The sequence below is a fragment of the Populus alba genome, chromosome 1, assembly GCF_005239225.2.
Source record: "Populus alba chromosome 1, ASM523922v2, whole genome shotgun sequence".
Taxonomy (NCBI): Eukaryota; Viridiplantae; Streptophyta; class Magnoliopsida; order Malpighiales; family Salicaceae; genus Populus; species Populus alba.
In genome coordinates this window covers 913,741-936,767 of record NC_133284.1, presented here as the reverse complement: position 1 = coordinate 936,767, position 23,027 = coordinate 913,741, and the positions used below count along the sequence as shown (strand labels likewise).

At 34.9% G+C, this 23,027-nt stretch overlaps 3 protein-coding genes, 1 long non-coding RNA gene and 1 other non-coding gene across 6 annotated transcripts; 4 read left to right on the top strand and 1 right to left on the bottom strand.

Annotated features, from left to right (window-relative positions):
• Positions 1-967: 967 nt before the first annotated feature.
• On the top strand, positions 968-2,430 carry LOC118049771 (non-specific lipid transfer protein GPI-anchored 6). Of its 2 annotated transcripts, XM_035059879.2 has the most exons (4): positions 968-1,430; positions 1,528-1,623; positions 1,753-1,892; positions 2,098-2,430. In XM_035059879.2, the coding sequence occupies exons 1-3, from the start codon at positions 1,088-1,090 to the stop codon at positions 1,884-1,886; spliced, it is 573 nt and encodes a 190-aa protein (XP_034915770.1). In that variant the 5' UTR covers positions 968-1,087; the 3' UTR covers positions 1,887-1,892; positions 2,098-2,430. The 2 variants fall into 2 exon arrangements, with proteins under 2 accessions (XP_034915770.1, XP_034915769.1); XM_035059878.2 differs by lacking the exon at positions 2,098-2,430 and having other exon boundaries at positions 970-1,430; positions 1,753-1,979.
• Positions 2,431-6,572: 4,142 nt separating this feature from the next.
• On the top strand, positions 6,573-8,285 carry LOC118049772 (uncharacterized). The gene is made up of 2 exons (XM_035059880.2): positions 6,573-7,189; positions 7,959-8,285. The coding sequence occupies exons 1-2, from the start codon at positions 6,704-6,706 to the stop codon at positions 8,001-8,003; spliced, it is 531 nt and encodes a 176-aa protein (XP_034915771.1). The 5' UTR covers positions 6,573-6,703; the 3' UTR covers positions 8,004-8,285.
• Positions 8,286-8,979: 694 nt separating this feature from the next.
• Positions 8,980-11,896, top strand: LOC118049773 (uncharacterized). Its single transcript, XR_012169846.1, has 2 exons — positions 8,980-10,234; positions 11,658-11,896. It is a non-coding gene; the product is annotated as an uncharacterized lncRNA (long non-coding RNA).
• Positions 11,897-14,321: 2,425 nt separating this feature from the next.
• On the top strand, positions 14,322-16,102 carry LOC118049774 (uncharacterized). The gene is made up of 2 exons (XR_012170638.1): positions 14,322-15,005; positions 15,899-16,102. It is a non-coding gene; the product is annotated as an uncharacterized protein (transcript).
• Positions 16,103-18,268: 2,166 nt separating this feature from the next.
• Positions 18,269-22,731, bottom strand: LOC140954662 (uncharacterized). The gene is made up of 6 exons (XM_073405050.1): positions 21,720-22,731; positions 21,293-21,593; positions 21,177-21,222; positions 20,854-21,075; positions 19,391-19,855; positions 18,269-19,300 (listed from the first exon to the last, which is right to left on the bottom strand). The coding sequence occupies exons 1-6, from the start codon at positions 22,729-22,731 to the stop codon at positions 18,269-18,271; spliced, it is 3,078 nt and encodes a 1,025-aa protein (XP_073261151.1).
• Between the last annotated feature and the right edge of the window lie 296 nt (positions 22,732-23,027).

Below are 23,027 nucleotides of genomic sequence, written 5' to 3'. Positions count from 1 at the left end.
TTGATATCCACGTTATTAATTTGGACTCGAAAGACCTGTCAAGCTAGATTAATAATTATCGGCATAATTTCCCCTGTAAAAGCTAAGTTAAGAAAAACAAAAGAAATTGGTTATTATCACATGGGAGGTGGTGGTAAACCTAATTATTTTAGACTTAATACCTTATGTACAGAAGGGAATTCTGTGTCCTATCACAAGGATTCTAGCAATGAAACAGATAAAGCATGCCATGCATTATTTCTTGTCCAACTTTGTCACACATGATGATGCAGGCAAAGAGACAAATTGTGAGCTTGAATAATTTGTTTTTTAATCACAGACTCGATCCATGTAATCACGGATTCATGTAAGAAGAGAGTCCAAGTTGTATCACGGGTTGCCCAAACAAAATAAAGGGATGCGCTCACACCCATCTCTCTTTTGAAAATTGAGCTCGATTCTAGAAAGAAACCATCATCTATAGAGGACAAAATTCCCTATTGGATTGCAAATGTTGGATTCAGGAAAGTAGTCTCTCTTAATTCAATCCAACTATAAGATTCTAATAATTCTTTTCTTTTAGAGTGAAAGATGGCAATTCTTCAACGCACCTTTTGACATTGATATCATAGATTTAATGGAAATTTCGGTAGCAGGGAGCCTTGTTTCGTGCTAGAGCAGCTGTTTTGAAGTTTTTTTTTTTTAAAAAAAAATAAATCAGATTAAATCTTATTTAGATTTTAATCGAGTTCATCGAATCACGGGATAATATGCAGAATCGATAAGTCAACACCCAGTCTAATTCACCATGAAATCCAGCCCAAGTGAAGTATGAACGGGCACCTTTTGATCCATATTATAACAATGGACGGGATCCATTTGAAAGCACACAATGCTTGTCTACATCATGACAAATACCATGTGAATTCTACTTGTAAATTTCATGGTCACTCCTAGCATTATTATTATTTCTTGTCACCACACCATGTACCACCTACCCTTCGCATCCTTTATATTGAGAGAAGCGATCACAAGCTAAGCAAGAAAAAGATTAGCTTTTGAGGTGTCTTTTCGTTTCTTTCAAGGCCAAATACTCCTCTCTCAGAAAATGGGCTCAGAGGGTGTTGTGACTGCTTCAGCAATTCCATACATCTTGGTGCTGTTAATGCTGGTTGGTACTGCACGATCAGACTTCCAGCAAGATAGAACAGAGTGTGCAGACCAGCTAGTAGGTCTAGCCACATGTCTTCCATATGTTGGTGGCGATGCTAAAGCACCCACCATAGATTGCTGTAGTGGGCTTAAACAAGCGTTAGGTAAGAGTGTGAAATGTCTCTGTGTCCTCATTAAAGATCGCGACAACCCTGATCTTGGAATCAAGTTCAATGTTAGTCTTGTTGCTAAACTTCCTAGCTTGTGCCATGCGCCAGTTAATGTCACAAACTGCATCGGTAAGCCCACAAGAACTCATGGATACTGCCCATTGAACTAGAATCAGAAATTTGAAGTGCCCTATTGAGTGTTTTTTTTTTTTTTTTCCTTTTTCAGATATTCTGCACCTGCCTGCTGGCTCACCGGATGCGAAGGTATTTGCAGGATTTGCCAACCTCACCGGAGGAAGTGTTGCTGCCCCAGTTGCCAGTGGTAAATGCCTCTAGTCCTGGACTTAGACATGCATATTTATGGCTTGGTTGCTAAGATTTAAGCTTGTTCTAGATTATATTTGGTGTTGCTGTCCAGCCCTTTTGATTCCTTGTTTGTTTTCTTTAAAAGCGAACTCAACTGGCGGTAAATCAAGCACTGCTGCAGAAAAGAGTGGTGCTGAGAGGCCAGCAAACAGATGGCTTGTAGCAGCAGAGGTTCTGTGTGGATTATTACTATGGACTTTCAAATCTTTTGGTGTCTGATCATAGGTATTCTATGCGTGGCTATGAAAAAATGATCTCCCTAAATATGTTCATTAAATATATGTAACTCAATTTATGGAAAGTTTTCTACTATCTCTGTTGTCTCTTCTGATCCTTCTGTTTTGGAAGAAATTAATTAATTAATTAATTAATTAATTCTCTCTATCTTCTGTGTCTCACACTCTCGCCATTATATTTCCAACTGTCATAGTTATTAAAGGGGAACATGGATTAGATGGAAATGTTATGAGGAGCAGATCATTTCATTAAAGTTTGTGCCCTTTCCATTATTTCAAGAAACTTGGCTTGAACCATCAATTCTCGCATTCAGTGCTCTGGATCTACTAATGTTCGCTCTGTAAAGATAAGGGTCATTTAAAGTTTTCCAGACCAGCTGCAGGTGTTGAGTGATGATTGGATTATTATTTTGTTCTCCGATCAACTTTCGAGTAGTTTATCATTGCAATAACTATGATTCTGGTTAGAAAAGTTAAAAATTGTAATCGTTTCAATTGAGAGTTTTCAGTGGAATGATTTAAACTTATGGCGTGTATATATATATCTAAAAAAGCCTCCCATCAAAATACAGTGCCTGCTTATCCATTGTTGGAATGTTTAGTACTATGGCGGCCTGCAAGCATCAAAGGTATTTTGGAGTGTGGTAGTGGTTATTTTTCAAATAGCTTTTCGTGTCGAAAAACATGTTAATAATGTTTTTTTATTTTTTAAAAATTATTTTTGATATCAGCACATCAAAACGATTCAAAAAGTACAAACCACACTCAATTTTAATAAAAAAAAAAAATTTTGAAATTTTTTAAAAAACAGGTTTGACCGCAATGCTAAACAGGCATGTATGTTCGCTGTGTTCATTGTATCTAAAGGCAATGTACGGAGCTGTCCAACTTTTTCTATATAGAAACATAGAACCAAAAATGGGTGCGCTTGTGATGGGGAAAATGGCTCCATGTACATGACCTTGTACTGCTTCATGACAGATTCATGGGCATGGAGACAGACAAAAGAAATATAAAAATGGATTATTATTACTACTGCTGCCATCTAAAGCACAAGAGACTAGTGATGGTTTATGCATACACGTTTTCGAGACGAAGAGGAAAAAACAGAGGAAGTATATTTCCCTGTCATTATGTTTTGAAAGACAAAAATCCAGTCCACATCTGTCCAACATACATGTATCTTACTCCAACTAAACTAAACATGTTTTTGTTACTTATGTCATGGGACATTAATAAAATGCAATCTAGTAATGATGAAGCTATCAAATAAAATGAAGTTGATGGAATCTTAAATGATACAGTTTAACTGATCAAACTCTAGGTTTGCTTCGTAGAGATTATTGATTGGAGTCTTATAAATCTTAAAGTTTTTAAAGATTTATATAATTATTAATTTTAAAATATATAAGATTAGTTGAAATACTGGTAAGCTAACTTAAAAAATTAATAAATATCTATGATGGTCTGGATTAAATTTACATCATGATGGCAACAACTTTGACGAGGGATTGGTTACCTGTAAGTTTCATATAGATTGATCCATGCATAGAAGATGAAATGATTAGCTTGAGGTTTGATTAATGCTGCGTATTATAGTTCGATTCAATAAAACGAGGCAGATGATTATAATCAGCATTTAATCTAATATAACTATATTATATACATCCTTCTATGTTCTTTAGGGCATATTCAGGCACATGATCCATGTATGTTTTGTCCCCTATACTTTATAGCAATGGGTGTAGCTACAGTTCATCGCGTCGACAATTTTATCATATGATGGAAGCCAATCGCCCAAGTTCATTTACCAAAGGCATTAATGTGGCTCCCTTTTTGTGGATGTCAATACATGTCATGTCATGTCATGCCAGGCCATCTAATCCACTAATTGGACCTCTTGTCCATCCCTACTTGTGGTCCAATTTTTTTTTTTTTTTTATCTTCTCCTGTTTCCTTTATACCATGGTGTTTAAGTACAAAGATGGAGCCATGGGCCTACTCAATAAGGTATGAGGGCCCATCAACAACTACCGCTATAGGGCACAGGAAAAGGGCTCGGCCTATACTAGCCTGGTTCAATGCATGTTACTCAAGCAACAAGGATGGTTGTTTCTAATTTGGCCCTTTAGATTAATGCATCTGTCAGTGAAGTTATCAAACTCAACTCAGATCATAATATTTAATTATATATATATATATATATATATATAAAATAATAAAATTTAATATATAATAAATCAAATAATAAAGTTAGGAAAAAAATAGATTAAAAAAACTAAAAAAAAATCATTACAATGAATAGTATTTTATAAGGTATTAAATAATAAAAGCAATATTTTTTTTTAGTTTTTTTTGTTAATTTTTCAACTTGTAATATTTAGAGTTTGTTTGTTTCTACGTTTTAAAAAGCGTTTTTTTTTTAAAAAAATTTTTATTAACTTTAAATTAATATATTTTTATTATTTTAAAATTATTTTAATGTACTGATATTAAAAATAATTTTTAAAATATAAAAAAAATTTTAATATATAATTCAACATAAAATATTATTTAAAAAACAATCAAAAGAACATTACCCAACTACTTAACACGCTCTCATACCCTAACACTTAGCTGGCTTGAAATTTAGATCTAAAAGCTTTTATTTGTTATATTTTTAAATTTATTATGAACACTATCGTATCAATCTAAAAGCTTTCAAGCACAACCCCCGGGACAGGGAGACTAATAAAACAAAATGTGTGGTGGACCCTCACTGCCATGCCCCTGCGACCTGTAGAGTAGAGTACAATCATTAATTGTACACATCCTCCCACCACCTACCTCACTTGACTCGCGAGCGTTTTGCAAGTTAAGGTCCACCAACGATCTAGCTAGAAGAAGACAATTTTCGAAGATGGATTAGAGCGTGATTATGAGATTTAGAAACAACTGTTTATGCATTTTTAACCTCTAATTCACCAATAATATTATAAAATTTTTGATATATTTTTTTTATTTATTATATATTTGATTAGGTTATTTAAGATATAAGATCATTGTAGGTTGGGTTAATCAGGATATAAAGCATTTTAATAAATTAGAGAACATACCATAATTCTTTAAAAAATAAAAGAAAAGTAAGAGGTTAAAAGTAATTTCTCCTTATTACAATTGCTTTTTTATTGTAAAAATCGATTACTTCAAAGTTGGTACAATCTAGAGCTTATCGATAATCCAAGATAAATCAATATTCTGTGCTTGGCCACGTGCTCTCTTACCTCTTCTGTGTATTTATTTCAAAAGAAGCCAACAACCGTTCCCATCAAGAATATATATATATATATATATATATTTTAAAAGACTTCTAATGAAGATAGCTTCAAGATAGAAGTGAAGGTTGTCAATAAAATCCAAGAGATAGGATACGTGCATCTTTCTCCACCAACAAAACCAAAACTTGTCCATCCAATCACTTCCACTTGTGTTTTTCTAACCTAAATCTCACCTCCTTGCGTTCAATATAGAAAAATTTCATGGTGTTTGAATAAAAAAAATAAATATAAAAAAGAAGAGATAAAATTATATTTTATTTTATTAAAAATTAATTAAAAAAAATCTCTCTTTTTTCTTTTTCCTCTCTTTCTGGTCAAAGCTCGAATATTGTAAGAGTCCTCTAAATATTTTGTACATCGATTTTCATTAAAACAAATTTCAAAGCAGTTTTAAAGATATTGTTAATAACAATTTAATACTTAGAGAATAAAATTTTCTCTGTGTTTTCTCCTATAATATTTTAATTTAAAAATCATAAAAAAAACAAAATAATAATAATAACAACAACAATAAAAAGTAATTTCATTATATATACACTAAAAAAATGATGTTTTTCGGTAAAAATAAAATAATTATAAAATTTCGCTATTTTTTTACTATATAGCAGTAATAAAATTATGATTTTTAGTTTTTTTTAGGTTTTCATGTATTTTTTTTAATACTTGATATCTTTATCATTTTATATTTGATCTATTTATTACTTTTTTTTTCTTATCTTTATTTTTTTAGTTTTTTACTTTTTTAAATTTTTTTTTATTTTTTACACTTTGAATATTTATCACTCCACACTTAGTCTATTTATACCATTCCTTTTGTTCTTATCTTTATTATCTTATAATTTTTTTAAAAAAATATATATTTTTTAAAATATTATTATATAAAGACTAAAAAAAAGTTGTTTCATTATTAGCAATTACAACATTGTTTTATTTTATTGTTACACTAAAAATTAACTTAAAATCTTAATTATTTTTGCTAAAACATATGATCTTTATTATATTTAACATGTAAACATTAATATTTTGATTCATGGTTATATTTTTTTTATTGATATAAAAAATACGTTAATAAAATCTACATATTAATTTTTTTTATACCAGAAAAAAAACTATTCGATCTGCAACGAGTCAAGTTGAATAAATACGTTAATATTTTATTCTTTTTCTATTTATTGTTATAGATAGTTCTTAATGTATTTAATTAAAATAATTACATAATTTTTTTATTTATAATTATATATTAAAAAAAACACATTTAAAAACTTACATATTTAGTTTTTTTTTTTTCCTTCACGCGGCTAAGCGCGGTGAAATATCTGTTTTTTTAATATAAAAATCTTCAAGACGAAATCCAGAGACATGATACAACTCTCCAGGTCCAGGCCCCCAACATCCTTGGAAACACAACGCCTCTTTTTCTTCAAAGAAACCTCCATCTTCTTGCTCCCCTTAATCCAAAACCCATCAAGGGAAACTAAAATTCATGGCAAATTCTCATCTGGGTATCACTCTTTTACCTCTAATTCTCTTCTTTTCTCTCTCAAAAACCACTCTTTCACAAGACCCTCCTCCTACGGTCTTTGAAATCTTGCCAAAATTTGGCCTCCCAAGTGGTATATTACCTAACACAGTTAAAAGTTACAGCCTTTCTGATGATGGTAACTTTACTGTCTATCTAGAGAAGGAATGTTATGTTGAATTTGATTACTTGGTCTCTTATGAGAAGAAAATAACTGGGAAATTGGGTTATGGGTCTATCACAAATTTGAAGGGGATTCAGGTTCAAAAGTTCTTACTTTGGCTCGATGTTGATGAGATCAAGGTTGATTTACCACCGTCTGATTCGATTTATTTTCAAGTTGGGTGGATTAATAAGAAGCTTGATGCTGATCAGTTTAAGACCGTACATTCTTGCCGTGCTGGTGTCTCCTCTGGGTCTTGTCGTGGACTGTGGAAGCAGTTTCTCGAGGTATTTACTTGTTTTGTTTGATCAATATTTACTTTGGAAAAAAAAAAAAACTTCCTTATTAGGAATTTGTGGTTTGTTACTGTTGTTTTTGTTTGTGTCCTGTTCTTAATTTTGTCCTGGATTTTTTGTGGTTCCCCTATTAGATGCTTGTTATTTTGTTTTGGTGTTTGATTGGAATTTCGTTGAGATTGAATTCATAGAATATACTACAAGATTGACAGAAGGAAAGTTGAATTGTTCATTCATAGATTGTTGTCTGTGATTGAAAGTCAACCCTCCTCTTACTAGTATCGCAAGAAGAGGAGGAAGTAGATGTGGAACTTTTAGAATGATTTTGCTTTTAAAGAAGGTGACTTTTGAGCTTTTAGGTGGATGCCTAATTTTTCCAGATTTATTGGATCTTTATGTGCTAGAAAGTTCAATAATCAATGAGGACCTCACGCTACGGAAAATTGTTAGCTGTTTGTTGATCATGATGTTAAACCGGCAGGGCTTATCGACGGGGAGGAATTCTTTTTCCATTCCAATTGATGGTTGTTTGAATTTCCGCTCTTTCAGTAATTGATTGGCTAAGCTTCCTTTGTGGCTTGCAAACGTTAATTTTTCCAGTGTTATCTCTATTGGTGTATAAATTATGAAATTAATGCATGTGCTTGCAAAATGCTATATTCTACTTGGTAATATTAGTGATTAGTTCTTGAGAACTTCTGTTTCCCTTATTTGAAATTATCCTAAGGTGTTTGCTCTCTTTTTTCCCCACAATTCCCAGCTCCCAGCTCCAGATGGCGATGTTCAGATGCTCCTCACAGAGTAGATACAACCAGCCCTTCTGCTGTATGGAAATGTAGCCGAGGGAGCTCGATATCCAAGTAATTAGCGTTCTAGTTTTAGTGTTTTATCTCTCAACTCACAACCTAGAGTCTGGCAGAGTCTCATGTAAACTAGCTGTGGAGTATCCCTCTTCTTATTGAGCTTTATGAACATCAATAAGAAGAGAATGCTGTATGTATATATGTACCTGGACAAGTTCCAAATGTAACATCAAGTGTCTGAACCCCGCCTATTGGAAGTAATAAGAAGGAACTACTTTAGATTATGATTTTGTGATTCTGGATTGGATGTTTGTGCTCAATTCATGTGCCCTAGTTCTAAACTAATAACTAGCTAGGACAGGTCATATATGGATGATTTTTTATGCTGTTTATGACTAAACTTCCTAAGGGGATTGCTAGAGGCAGTCGTGTCTGTCGTGACTGCTCCATCTAGTCCTGTTCATGCCCCACACCGCCGAGCTCTGGACGTGGCACTTCCGAGGAGGGCAGGTGCATTGCCTCTTGTACCAGGCACTTCAAAGTAGCTGCCTTTATCTACCTGGATGGTAAAGAAAATCCAAATATATCCTGAATGCTATGCTGTGATGGTTAATTACCATTGAAATCTTTTAGGATGATGTGTTTTCTGGTGAAACCGTTCATAATTTTTTGGCAGGTTACTAGTTTGCTAGCCCATGTACTGACTTTGTACTGTTGATCAAGTTTTTTCTTTGTAATGTAATAAAAATATTTAGATGATTGAGATTATTATTAAACTTAACTCAAATCAGCATTAAATTTTTTTTTTTTGATTTTTTACATAGCTTGAATTTAAGTTTAAACGGTTAGAGAATTGATTTGATATGATATAATTAATTTGACCGGTTTAAAAATAACTAAGATAAATAAAAAAAATAAATTAAAGATAAAATTGGTAAAAAGAACTTTTCGAATTAACTTTTTAAAATCATGTAGGAGTTATCATGATATAACCTAACATGTCCAAAAATAAAAGATGAACACAAAAACAAACCTATTCAATTTACTTTTGATCTAATCTAGATTTAAAATTAAATAATATAAAAAATTATTTTAATGTAACTCAATGTCTAAAAATAATCTAGAAAACAGTTAAAAAAAATCAAAGAAGAAAACTGAGAAGAAAAATAAAAGAAAAAAGGGCTGAATTAAATAAGAAAGAGCTTCACTGTTAGCTTCTTCTTTTTTTTTAGCATGGAAGGTAATTTCCGTGTCTCTTGAAGGAATCGAATCGGTGGAGTATTGATAAGAGCAACTTAAGTAATCAGATGCAGAACTTTCATAAAGTATTAAATAAAGAAAAGATGGATACATCTGACCTTTTCATACAATGAATTTGGTTTCTCTTCACAAGAGAGGTCCATTGATCCTCCATATACAGTCAACTCCCATTTCATCCCGTTTTAATTTTCATAGTTCAAAACTATTTGTTTTTCTTTTATATATATAATTATTCGATGAGAAGAGATATTATCGGATCAATTTATACGTCAATGGAGATTAAATTTCTTATTCAAATAATTTTAAAGACGCAACTCTTGTATTATTATCATGCGTTCAAAATTTTGTGAGGATTGGAACTCGGGAAAAAAAAGAGAGTATATATAATTCCTCGAAGCCACGCTACACAGATTTCTCTTCCCATTCTACCCATCACAACCCTCTTAAATTACCACCATCACTTCTCTCTCTGTCTCTCTGCATTGACAATGGCTTCCTTCAACATCCTCACTCTCTCTCTCTACCTTCTCTCTCTACTCCTCTTATCAAAAACCCGTCTTTCTCTCTCCCTAACCACCTCAGATATCCATGATCTTCTTCCTCAGTATGGCCTGCCACGTGGCTTACTCCCAGACAACGTGGAATCCTTCACTCTACCATCATCTGATGGGTCTTTTGAAGTCAAACTTAAGACCCCGTGTTATGTTCACTTTGATGATGTTGTGTACTATGATAAAGTAATCAAAGGGAAGATGAGTTATGGCTCTGTGCATGACGTGTCAGGGATTCAAGCAAAGAAGCTCTTTGTTTGGTTGCCAGTTACTGGGATTGAAGTTAGCAAGGCTGATGATGGTATGATTAGTTTCTTTGTTGGCCCGATTTCCGAGGAGTTGCCTGCTAAGCAGTTCGAGGATGTTCCTGCTTGTAAGAAGAAGGTTGGTGGGCTAAGGACATATTTGGAGTCGATGTGAAGGTAAAACGTTGTGATCTATAGGATTTTATTTCTCTGAATTGTTTAAATTTATGGGTTCTATGTTTGTTTCGAGATGCTTGAGTTTATTGAGAATTGATGGGAATTGTAAGTTAAAGCTAAGGAATTTTTGTTTAGAGGTTAGATTTAGCAGTGGTGATTAGGGGGTTCCCAGATAATTTAGGGATGATCAAAATCCACATGGAGCCGTGGGTTCCTTTTAGGTTTCAGCAGACAGTTTGATGATCGCTTATTCTAAAAGGAAATTTAGAAGCTTTCTTGTCGTTGGTCTGATTAGATTTTGGGACTTATAGATAGGATATAATTTTATGAACCTATTAGTTAAAGTTGTCGAATTTCGATTTAGAAGTTAATAATTTAGCTAGAGATTCAGGCATCATCAATGAATTTCTTACAGAGTCATGCGTGGATTCCTTCTTGTTTCCAATAAAAAAAAAAAGTGATGGTCACGTATTCTACCTTATATCCGCTGTCACTCGCTCTGAAAGTAAATTGTAGAAGCTTTGTAGTAGTAGGTGTGGTTTGGTTTTGGGACCAATAGGTGGTTAAGAGTTTCAAGCATTTGATTGACATTGATTGTACCTTGTTATCAGCCTTGTTAAGAGTTTTTGGTGAGATTGCAAGAAATGGTTTTTAGAAGAATCGACCCCTTTCTATACTTGCAGTAACGTGCGACTCGCACAAAGTTGCGAGCAGAAATTAGCATGAAACTGGAGGAAACAAAGAAGCTTGATGCTTGTAACAAGGGAGGGAGGGGAAATGGTTCTTTTAGCTTGGTGTATTAGGACCATTAACAACCTACACAAGGTTTGGAGTTTTCATTGAGCAAACTTTTTAGAAAACAATGTCAATCAGCAAATCTTTCAATGTGCAATTGTAATTTCTATTGGTGGTTGACACTTGAAAGCAGGAAGGGGTGTTGCTTCCTCTTTTCCAAAACATTCTCAACCATCAAAGTTGTGTTTAATTTCGAGAATTGTGATGAATCCAGAAGTTTGAGCATCCTCGAAGGGGAATTGTAATGTTTTTCTAGCGAAGAAAGTCGTCAATGGATTCTTAGTTTATGGTTTGTGTTGACAAGCTGCATGATGATCTAGATAGAATCTGATCTCGTTTTGCTAATATTGTTCGCATACCACCTCAACCGATGCCAGTTTTTCCAAATTTCATCAATAATTATTTAATTTCAATCATCTATTGATCTAATATGTCATTTATGTCGAAAATCGGAGGCCAAAAACTTATATTGCTATACAATCAACAATGAGAGATGTGATTTTGGTTTCTTTTAGAAGTTTTGCAGTTCCGACTTCCAATGGATGCAATAACCGAAAGTTATAATATTACAAGTCACATTCTGTGAAGTTTTTCAAGGACTAAAAAAGGTTTCATGCTCTTGTTGCAGGTGGAAGCAGACCAAATCTTCGCTTGCGTTGCCTGCTCACTCTGAACTTTGAAGTTCTCCAGCTTAATCTACATCTTTGAGAAATTGTCAAATTTATGTAATATGGATTGTAAATAAATGCTGCTCTTCAATATTTCTGCTCAGGGACTCACCTTATGCCGAGCAATGATTTGGATATGCATAAATACAGAAACTATGGATGAAATAGTTGTTCAAACTATTGGGATAATTCTCATTAATCGCATTGTCCTCGTATGAAACGTAAGGGTAAATTTAATCTTAGCGAGTGAGAGGGAGGCAAACTTGAGATTCTTTGAGCTAGGTTTTAATTTGAATGCGAAATACGTGTGACTTGATGGTTTTGAATTGTCCAGTGTGGCTAACAAACATGGAAGGCAACTCGCTAATTCTCTTTTATGCTTTTATGTCAAGAAAGGGCAACATATTTTCGGATAAATTGTGCGATAAGCACGACATAGAAGTAAATTTTTTTCTGGTGAAATAGGATAATTTAATAGCTGAGCATTTTCAGTTTAATCTGGTTTTGGATCAAAATAAACAACCAAATTGTTTTTTTTTTTTTTTTTTTAGTTTTGAACTGAACCAAACTGAAAATCGGTTCAAACCAATTACTTTTGGTTTGGTTTGATTTTTTTCCCTTTCAAACCAGTTCAAACCGAACTGCAATGCCAAGATGTCATCCTCTAAGAATCAACAACGTTGTTCTCTTTGTTATAACTTCTTGCAAAGAAAAAAATAATTGCAAAAAAACAGTATCAATTCTTAGCAATTATTGATTTTTGTAGACACTCTTTAGTTTCTAGACCCAAAATAATCCTTCTCTGGCAATCAAGGTGGGATCTGTTAAAAGCTATGATCTATGAAGGAGAATCAAGTAAATCAATGGAAGAATCATCAGCGATTCATCTCTGACATGGCAAGTTTGAGAGATGAGAGACATAAAGCATGGAAGATTAGAAGAGAAAAAGATAAATTTTACTCAAATGTTGAAAGGAAATATTAAAGCTTTACATGTAATTTTTACTTTTCCTTCACGTTGAGAGATGAGAGACAAAGAGAGCATTGAGGTTGTGAATGAAAGGACCCTTCAATGTAAAAGCATTCAAAGACTTAATGGGAGGGGAGATGGAAGTTGTGTGCAAGGGAAAGAAATGATAAAGGTCTGCTAGGGTTGTTGGCTAATGGGAGGGGTGGCTCGCGCTTGGTTTATTACTTTTTTTATTTTTTTCATTTTTAAACCGAACCGGTTCGGTTTAATTCGGGTTGGCCGGTTCAGGCACACCAAAACCGGAAACCGAACCGAACCAGACATTTTTCTAAATATTTTAACCGGTTCAATCGGTTTTTACCAGTTCAGTTTTTTTCGGTTAATTTTTTTTTGTTTTCTCGGTTAAATCGGTTTTTCGGTTTTTTTACTCACTCTTAAATTTAACCGACTTAAAATTAGTTAATTGATTTTAAAAATAACTAGAAAAATCTTAAATTGCCAAAACTGGATGTCTTTTACAAGATTTTTAATTTCTAAAAATTCTAGATTTCTAAATATTCTATGGTACACATAACGACACAGTGACTACTATAAAAAAAGAAAAACAAAATTTGAAAATTCTTGTAAAATTTTGAGCGTGATCCAATAATCAAATCAAAAGTTATGATTTTTTTGAACTATTATTCTAATCAGATCTCTTTTTAAACTTAGATCTATGTTACTGGTCCATAAATGCATGTACTAGATATTTGCGTAATCTATTTGAGATAAATTTTCATTTAGTTGTAGCAGACTTATATATAACTATTCAAAATCATCTATTATTGTGTAAATAATAACTTTTTAACATTTTAATTGAGGTCTATTTTTAAGTTTATAAGTTGAACAAAAACAATTTTGACTCATGAAACATATTTGAAAGAAAAACTTCATAAAATTATGATTTTCATGTGTGTGAAAGAATTGATTAGCTAATACAATTAGATCTAGCATGTTAACCAATTAAGGCTGAAGATTAGAGTTCAACCATGTCACGCTTCAGAAACATTATATTTAAATTAATGTTACTATTTTAAAAAATAACAACTATCTTGTCCTGTTTAAAAATAAAAATATTTATTAAATATTATATGTTTAAAATGCAACATGATAAAATTATGCCATTTCATTAAAACTTTTTGAAACAATACTATTATGCCAAATTTTCACATTTATCGTGCTATTATTTTTTTAATAAAAAAATCCCATGTTTTGCCGGGTCCGCAGCGGATCTCTGCAGCCGTTGTTGTGTTCAGCAGGGCCTGAAATTGATAGACCTGTATCCATTATAAATCATAGAGAGGGCTCTCTCTATTTCATGAATTCACTTTCACGCAAGGCCTTGACATAGAGAAGTTGAAAATATATTATTAACCAGCATTTAATTCCTTTAAGCCATTTAACAGCTAAAAAATAATAATTTAATCAAAGGACTAAATTATAATTTAATAAGATAAAAGGGTTCAGTTATTTTCTTATTGAAAATAAATAGACTAATTTATAATCAGCTTTATGTAGAATTCTTCACCAAAAAATCTGTCATTATCACCCTCCAAGATCCAACGTCAATATAGTCACTACAACATTTAATTCCTCGAAACCATGCAAATGCAACACAATTTTATTTTTTTTTTTCATTTCTGTTTAGAATTCTTCAAAAACTTTTTTTTTTTCATCGTCACAGTCCAAAATCCAACGGTCTAATCACTTCAACATTTAATTCCGCTAAGCCGTGGAACACAAGTTTCCCTTCTTATTCAACCCTTCACAACCCTTTTACATTAGCACCTCACTTCTCTCTCTGCATCGACAATGGCTTCCTTCAACACCCTCGCAGTACTCTCTCTCTACCTTCTCTCTCTACTCCTCTTATCGAAATCCCGTCTTTCTCTCTCCCTAGTCTCCTCAGACATCCATGATCTTCTTCCTCAATATGGCCTGCCTCGTGGCTTACTCCCAGACAACGTGGAATCCTACACGCTACCATCATCTGATGGGTCTTTCGAAGTCAAACTTAAGACCCCATATTATGTTCACTTTGATGATGTTGTGTACTATGATAAAGTAATCAAAGGGAAGTTGAGTTATGGTTCTGTGCATGATGTGTCAGGGATTCAAGCAAAGAAGCTTTTTATTTGGTTGCCAGTTACTGGGATTGAAGTTAGTAAGGCTGATGATGGTATGATTAGTTTCTTTGTTGGTCCGATTTCCGAGGAGTTGCCTGCTAAGCAGTTCGAGGATGTTCCTGCTTGTAAGAAGAAGGTTGGTGGGCTAATCACAGATTTGGAGTCCATGTGAAGGTAAAAAGTTGTGTGATCTATAGGGTTTTTATATTTTTCTGACTTGTTTGAATTTATGGGTTTTATGTGTTTTGTTATGATATGACTGAGTTTTTTTCGTTCCTTGTACTTTGAGTCGATGAGTTCTCCTGTTAAATTATGGTTTATAAGTGAATTTGCAAAGAAGATTGATGGGAATTGTAAGTTGAAGTTGAGGAATTTTGTTTTATAGGTTCAGATTTAGCAGTGGTGATTAGGGGGTTTCCAGATAATTTAGGGATGATAATGGAATCCATATGGAGCCGTGGGTTCCTTTTAGGTTTCAGCAGAGAATTTGATGATCACTCTTCTAGATCATCTTTCAATGTGCAATTATAATGTCTATTGGTGGTTCATTTGAAAGTTGAAAACAATATTTGTAATGAGCAAATCGTTCAAACGTTGTTTCCAAAACATTCTCAACCGTCAATGTTGTGTATAATTTCGAGAATTGTGATGAATCCAGAAGTTTGAGCATCCTGGAAGGGTAATTGTAATGTTTTTCTAGCGAGGAAAGTCGACAAATGGAGTCTTAGTTTATGGTTTGTGTTGACAAGCTGCATGATGATCTAGACAGAATCTGATCACGGTTTGCTAAGATTGTTCTTATACCACCTCAACTGATGTCTGTTTTTCCAAATTTCATTATTAATCATTTAATTTTCAGTCAATCATTGATTTAACATGTCATTTATGTCGAAAATCGGAGGCCAAAAACTCACTCGCATTGCTGTACAGTCACCAATGAGAGATGTGATTTTGGTTTCTTTTTCAAGTTTTGCAGTTCCAGCTTCCAATGGATGCAATAGCCACAAGTTAATTAGATTCTATGGAGTTTCTCAACAACTTAAGAAGGTTTCCTGTTCTTGTTGCAGGTGGAAGCAGACCAAATCCTCTCATGCGTTGCCTGCTCACTTTGAACATTGAAGCTCTCCACCTTAATCTATATCTTTGAGAAATGGAAGCAAATTTATGCAATATGGATTGTCCTGTATCGTTTAGTAAATAAATGCTGCTCTTCGACATTTATGATGCTGTGAATGTTATGTGCTTTCTGTTACAGTTTTATTTTATCCTCAGGGGCTCACCTAATGCTGAGCAATGATTTGGATATGCACAAGCACAGAAACTATATATGAAGGAAATAGGAGCTCAAACTGTTGGGGATTAGGCCTCAGGGCATGTCTTAAATACTGTTTTCCAAAAAAAAAAATGTTTTGAGATACTGGTTTGTGAAATTTCGAAGATAAAGGTTAAATCTGATTAGGTCAAAAAATATGAATTGATCTAGTGATCTAAACTATGAATTGACTTAATAATTTATTAACTTGAACTCAACAACTCTAGTTATTTAATTGGAGCTGGTGAGTGTTAGGTATTGTTGGTGAGTACTTGATTAATTTTTAGTTTTTTTACTACTAGTACATCAAAGTTATAAAAAAAACAATAAAAAAAACATAAATTTTATGTCTTTTTAAATAAAAAAATAATTCAAAAAACACATAGATATAGGTTGTGATGCAAAAACAAACATTGATGAACCAGATTCCTGGACAAACATGGAAGCAACTTGCTAATTCTTTCTTTATCTAGCGTGTAAGCAGGACCTGCAATGTATAAGAAAGGGCAGCATATTGTGCTGGGTCTGCAGTGGATTTCTGCAGCCTTTGTTATGAGACAGCAGGGCCTGAGATTGATAGATCTGTATCCATTATAAATCTAGACAAGTCGAAAATACATATTATTAATCAATTATTTTTCTTACAAAGAGAAAAGGGTGGCAATCACAAGCATAAGGTTGCTCTTCATAGTCAACTTGCACATCTAAACACTCAAATTCAAATTCTTGGCTCGCCTTTTAGCTAGTTTAACTTGTGCTTCTACAACAGGATCCTTCCTATAAAATACAAAGGTTTTGCTCTTTCCTCGTCTTCTTCCCAAGGTAATTCTTTATTGTTTAACATTACTTTATTAATATATATTATCGAATAATACCTTGTGGAACATGAGGATAAAAAGCATAAGAGCAACTTTTGCTGATGATTTAATCAAGCATGCCTTCTCATTGTTTCCTTTTCACTTGTCATTTTGTTATCAAGCAAATCTTAACACTCTTGCCAAACCTCAGTTGGAGTTTCCTTTGCTTTGACCCTTGTTAAAAACATGCTTCAAAGTGTAGATTCCTACGCCTATATATACAAGATTATGCTCTCTTTCTCTAACCATCACACAGGGAATTTCATTTCCCAAGCACATCTCTCTCTCTCTCTATACCTCTCTTCTCTCTAGCTAGAACCCTTCTTGACAAACCAAGCAGCCTACATGGAAAGCCATAAAGAAGTTGCTAAGCATGATGGTCTTAACATTGATGACAGGAAAAGTGATGGAAGGAGGAAAACAAGGATGCGAAACTGGTTGGTTGTGGAGGACGGTTGGGATGATATAAATGAAAAGGCTGAGGCTTTCATTAAGAACTTCCGCAATCAACTAAAGATTCAACGCCAAGATTCGCTTAAGCGCTTCCAGGAGATGATCTCCCGGGGAGCTTAAAAAAAATTGATCAGTTGTTGTGTAGTATGTCAGGATAAATCAGAAAAATTCTATTGTACGATAAAATGAAATTAAATGTAATGATGTTGATCTATAATGTTTTATTGTGAAGGATATATATATGTTTTACCCTATCTTTGATGCTTCGTGCTTGGTTGCTTCAACTCTTTGTTTCGTCTTACAGTATCAGTATCCGATATTGAATACTCTGACATGTATATGAATACTTTGTGATGAGTCCCAAAATCCAACATCTTTTAGGAAAAAGGTTGATATCAGTATTGGATAATTGACTAATTTCTTAGTTCAAGTAAACTTATCTATTTTTTATAGTTAAGATATCTGATGATTTGATACAGAAAGCTAGATGATTGATAAATAGTAGAAGGTGATATTTGGTAAGTCAGATATCTGGTAGTAGCTGAAGGAATTAGCAATTTATATAGAAATGTAATAGAAATGAAGAAGAGCAAAGAGTATAAAGGAAGAAGAACAGAGAATCAAACTGTTAGTATAGAAGCAGAAGACGAATTCTAGCACTTTTGTATATTTGTTTTTACTTAACTATTACATTCATTATTCTCTATTTATATATGCAGCATAGGAAGATACTATACGGAGAAATATGCATGCTAACAGATTCTCCTTTAACAAATAATGCTAACAACTTTGTAACAATATTAATTGCTAATCTTTTAACACTTGGCAGCATTAGGATCGTTGATATCTTTACATGCTCCCTCAATCACAGGCTGGGAGGAACCAAACATGAGATTGGAACAATGATGCTGAAATAGAGAAATGGAAAGGCCTTTGGTGAGGATATCAGCAAACTGATCACAAGAGGAGACATGTTGAACTAGTAAATCACCCATGATAACCCGCTCTCTCACAAAATGATAATCAATCTGAAGATGCTTCATCCTGGAATGGAACACTAGATTGGAAGCAAGGGAGATAGCAGAAATATTATCACAATGAATTAAAGGTGGAAGAAGTAAAGGAATATGAATGTCACATAGGAGCTGACGAATCCAGGCAAGTTCAGCAGCAGTGATTGCGAGAGTGCGATATTCAGCCTCCGTAGACGGATGAGAAACAATATGTTGTTTCTTAGAAGCCCAAGAAATAGGACTGGAACCAAAATACTCAAGAGAACCAGAGACAGACTGATGGTCATTAGGATCTCCAGCCGAGTCGGCGTCACTGTAGGCCTGCAAATGAAGAGGACCAGGACGAAAGTGAAGGCCAAGATGTAGGGTACCTTTGAGATATCGTAAAATACGTTTGACGGCGACAACATGAGAAACCATTGGATTATGCATGAACTGGCAAGCTTGATTCACCGAAAAGGCAATATCAGGCCTGGTGAAAGTGAGATACTGCAAGGCTCCCATAATGCTCCTGTATTGCTGCGGATTAGAATAAGGCTGGCCATCATCCTTGAGCAAGTGATGATGAGGAAGACAAGGAGTAGCATAAGACTTGGAATTCTGCAAATCAACCCTGGCAAGTAAGTCAGTGACATAGCTGGTTTGAGATACAAATAATCCAGTAGGCAGATAGGAAATCTGCAGCTCCAAAAAATGATGCAAGGGACCCAAATCTGTGAGGTCAAATTCTTGAGACAGAGCGGTAATAACAGATGAAAAAAGGGAGGAATGGCTGCCAATTAGAATGATATCGTCAACATAGAGGAGTAAGAGCAGAGTGCCATGAGAAGAGTGCTGAACAAATAAAGAGGAATCAGCAAGAGATGCTTGAAACCCCAAGCTGGGTAAAAAACTTGTGAAGCGCTCATTCTAGGCACGAGGAGCCTGCTTAAGACCATACAAAGACTTCCTCAGTCGGCAAACAAAATCAGAGGGATGAGCCTTACTAACAAAGCCCTGAGGTTGTGTCATATAAACCTCCTCATGAAGAATGCCATGCAAGAATGCATTCTTCACATCAAGCTGCCGCAAGGACCAATGAAAGTGAGCTGCAAGGGCAAGAACTAAGTGAACAGTGGTGGGTTTCACCACAGGGCTGAAGGTTTCTCCATAGTCAATACCCTCCTCTTGACTAAACCCCTTAGCCACTAACCGAGCCTTATGGCGAGCAATAGAACCATCAGCATGCTTCTTCAGCCGGTAGACCCATTTACAGCCAACAAGATTTCTGTCAGGTGGCAAAGCAACAAGGTCCCAAGTACCTTGGGCATGAAGGGCCTCAATTTCTTCCTGCATGGTTGATTGCCATGCAATAGTGGCAGAAGCAATTTTGAATGATCGAGGTTCAACCTGTGAAAGATCAAGAGACTGAACAGTGGCAGAATATGCCTTTTTTTCTTGGAAATGCCATTCTTAGACCTTGTAGTCATGGGATGAATATTAATAGGGGAGAGAGGCAGAACGACACACAATCGCTCAGGGTAGAAATTTGGATCCAAGGGAAGAGGAGAAAGGGCAGGGGAGTGCAAGTCAAATGAGGGCTGTGAAGACATACCAGTGGACAAAGAAGGTAATGATGCAGAATGAGGAGAAACAAGAGGCAAAACAGAGTTAGTAAGAGAGATAGATGGGGAAGAAGGAGAGACAACATGCATATGCAGAGAGGGAGATACTGCTGGCAGAGGCACAAAAATATAAGGAAACACTGATTCATCAAAGAGTACATGACGAGAGACAAAGATGCGATTGTTATGAAGAGAAAAACAAATGTAACCTTTATATTGGCTGACATAGCCCAAAAAGATGCATGTGGAAGTTTTAGGCTGTAGTTTATGAGTGTTATAAGGCCGAAGTAAAGGGAAACAAGCACAACCAAAGACACGCAAGTGATGGATGACAGGAGAGGAACCATACAGCAAGAAAAAACGAGATTGCAGCTGGAGAATTTTACAAGGAAATCTATTAATCAAGTAGATGGAAGTAGCACAAGCATGAAACCAAAATTTAAGAGGTAGATGGGCAGTTTGTAACAAAGTGATGACAGTTTCCACAATATGGCGATGCTTTCTTTCAGCGAGACCATTTTGTTCAAGGGTATAGGGACATGACATTTGATGAACAATGCCCTTGGTAAGAAGATAGTTTTTGAAGTTGGTGCTAATATATTCACCACCTCCATCACTTTGAAAGACCCGAAGTGTGGCAGAAAATTGAGCAACTAAAAATGTATGGAAATGGACAAAAATAGAATAAACCTCTCCTTTATTGATCATGGGAAAAATCCAAGTATACCGTGTACATTCATCAACAAAACTAACATAATATCTAAAGCCATCAATAGACATTACAGGTGCAGGACCCCAAACATCACTATGTATGATTTTTAAAGGGTGAAGTGACTTAACTGCTGGATATGGAAAAGGAAGCTTGGTAATTTTGCCCTCTAAACAAGTGGTGCAAACTGACGTGGTAGGATCTGAAGTGAAGGGAATCTGAGACTGAGTGAGAAGAGTGGACGTGATGCTATTAGAGGGATGACCAAATCTCTTGTGCCAAAGACCTGTTTGAACCTGTTGACCAAGATAGCAAGATTGTTTATGATAGGAAGCAGAGGTAAGTTGAAAATGTGTGTGGGAACTAGAAGAAATAGAAAAAGGAATAGGATATAAACCGTGACTACACAGTCCCTTGAGGAGGACATTCCCCGTGAATTTGTCCTGAATCCAAAAACCAAAGTCATCACAAATAAATCGACAATGATTATCTTTACACAGTCTATAAACTGACAGTAGATGCTGAGATAGCTTAGGAACATGCAACACTTGGTGTAATTGTAATGAGCATTGCGGAATAGGCAAAACAGAAGAGCCAGTACTAGATATGCTCAAACCTGAACCTCCGGCAATGGTAATAGCATTAGGACCAGAGTAAGGAGTAGCCTCCTGAAGTTGAGAGAAATCAGATGTCATATGAGTTGTGGCGCCAGTATCAGCCACCCAAAATGGTTCAGGAGGTGGAGGTGGAGGAAAGGTGGCAACCATAGCACTAAGATTGTTGGAAGGAGGATGACCTTGATAGGAGAAGTTGCCTCGATGATAACATTGAATGGCAGAATGTCCAAACTTCTAGCAAATTTGACATTGAACAGAAGAGGTTGGGGCTGAGGTTTGGTTGTGACGTTGATAACAATCGGCAGCAACATGACCTCTCTTACCACAGATTTGGCAAGTAGTAATATCAATTCCAGAACCAAGAATACCAGGATTAGAGCTTGGTGGAGCAGGAATGTGTTGAGCAGGATAATATCGTTGGCCAGATGGGAAAGTATGGCGGCCTCTACCGCGACCCCGAAACTGAGAGCCTCGGTGGTGAAAATAACCACCAGTGTTATGACCATTAAAACCACTCGGATAGTCGTTAAAACCTCCATGGAAGCCAGAGGAAAATTGAGAAGTAGGAGCTAACTTGAAGGTGGAAGAAAGAGGATTAGAATTCCCTTCATCAAGAACCAGAGCCTTGCCTTGAGAGACTTGATTCTGAACATGCATAGCAGAGACAAATGAAGAAGATGAATGGGTCTGCTCAATAGCAGCTTCTTCAGCAAGCAACTGAGACCAAAAATCTTTAAGAGATAACACATTATCTCTGCCTCGAACCATACATCGGAATGTGTTATAGTCAGAGGAAAGGCCATTGAGATCCAAGATCACAATATCCTCATCTTCAAAATAAACTCCTACAGCAGAGAGATGATCACGGACATCTTTGATTTTCTGCAGATATTGAGACACCGGTTCTGAACCTTTCTTGATAGTTTGAAGTTCACTTTTCATCTGAAAGATACGTGCCTTGGTTACTGTAGAAAAACGATCCTGCAATTGAATCCACATATCCTGAGAGCTGATGCAGCCAATGATATAAGAAATGGTAGTAGAAGAAAAAGTGGCAATAAGTAGCTGCATAAGTGCTCTGTCATGCATTTTCCAAATTTGATGATCATCAGATTCAACACCCTCAATATCGGAATCTGTATCAAATCGACTTGGACATTTTCTGGTACCATCAACAAATCCTAGAATTCCATGACTCTCAAGAAGAATTTTCATTTGAAATTGCCAGATGAGATAGTTTGTATCGTCAAGTTTCACTGTTATAGCAGTAGAGATTGCAGGAAGCAGAGAAGTGATAGGAGATTGAATAATATGAAGTTGAGAGCTAGTCACCATTTTAGAATGTAGAATGTAAGAGAAAGTAGAAAATTAAAGATTATAATGTTCGGTGAAGTAATAGAAAAACTGGAGTTTTTTTGAAGAAGAGAATCTGTTAGGCAATATATCAAATACCTGATGGGCACATCAATAAGTACACAAGAATTTTATGAAAAGGATGAGAATAAAGCCAGAATTTAGACGTCAATGGCCACAAGATCAAGAGTTACACAGCTCTGATACCATGAAGGAATTAGCAATTTATATAGAAATGTAATAGAAATGAAAAAGAGCAAAGAGTATAAAGGAAGAAG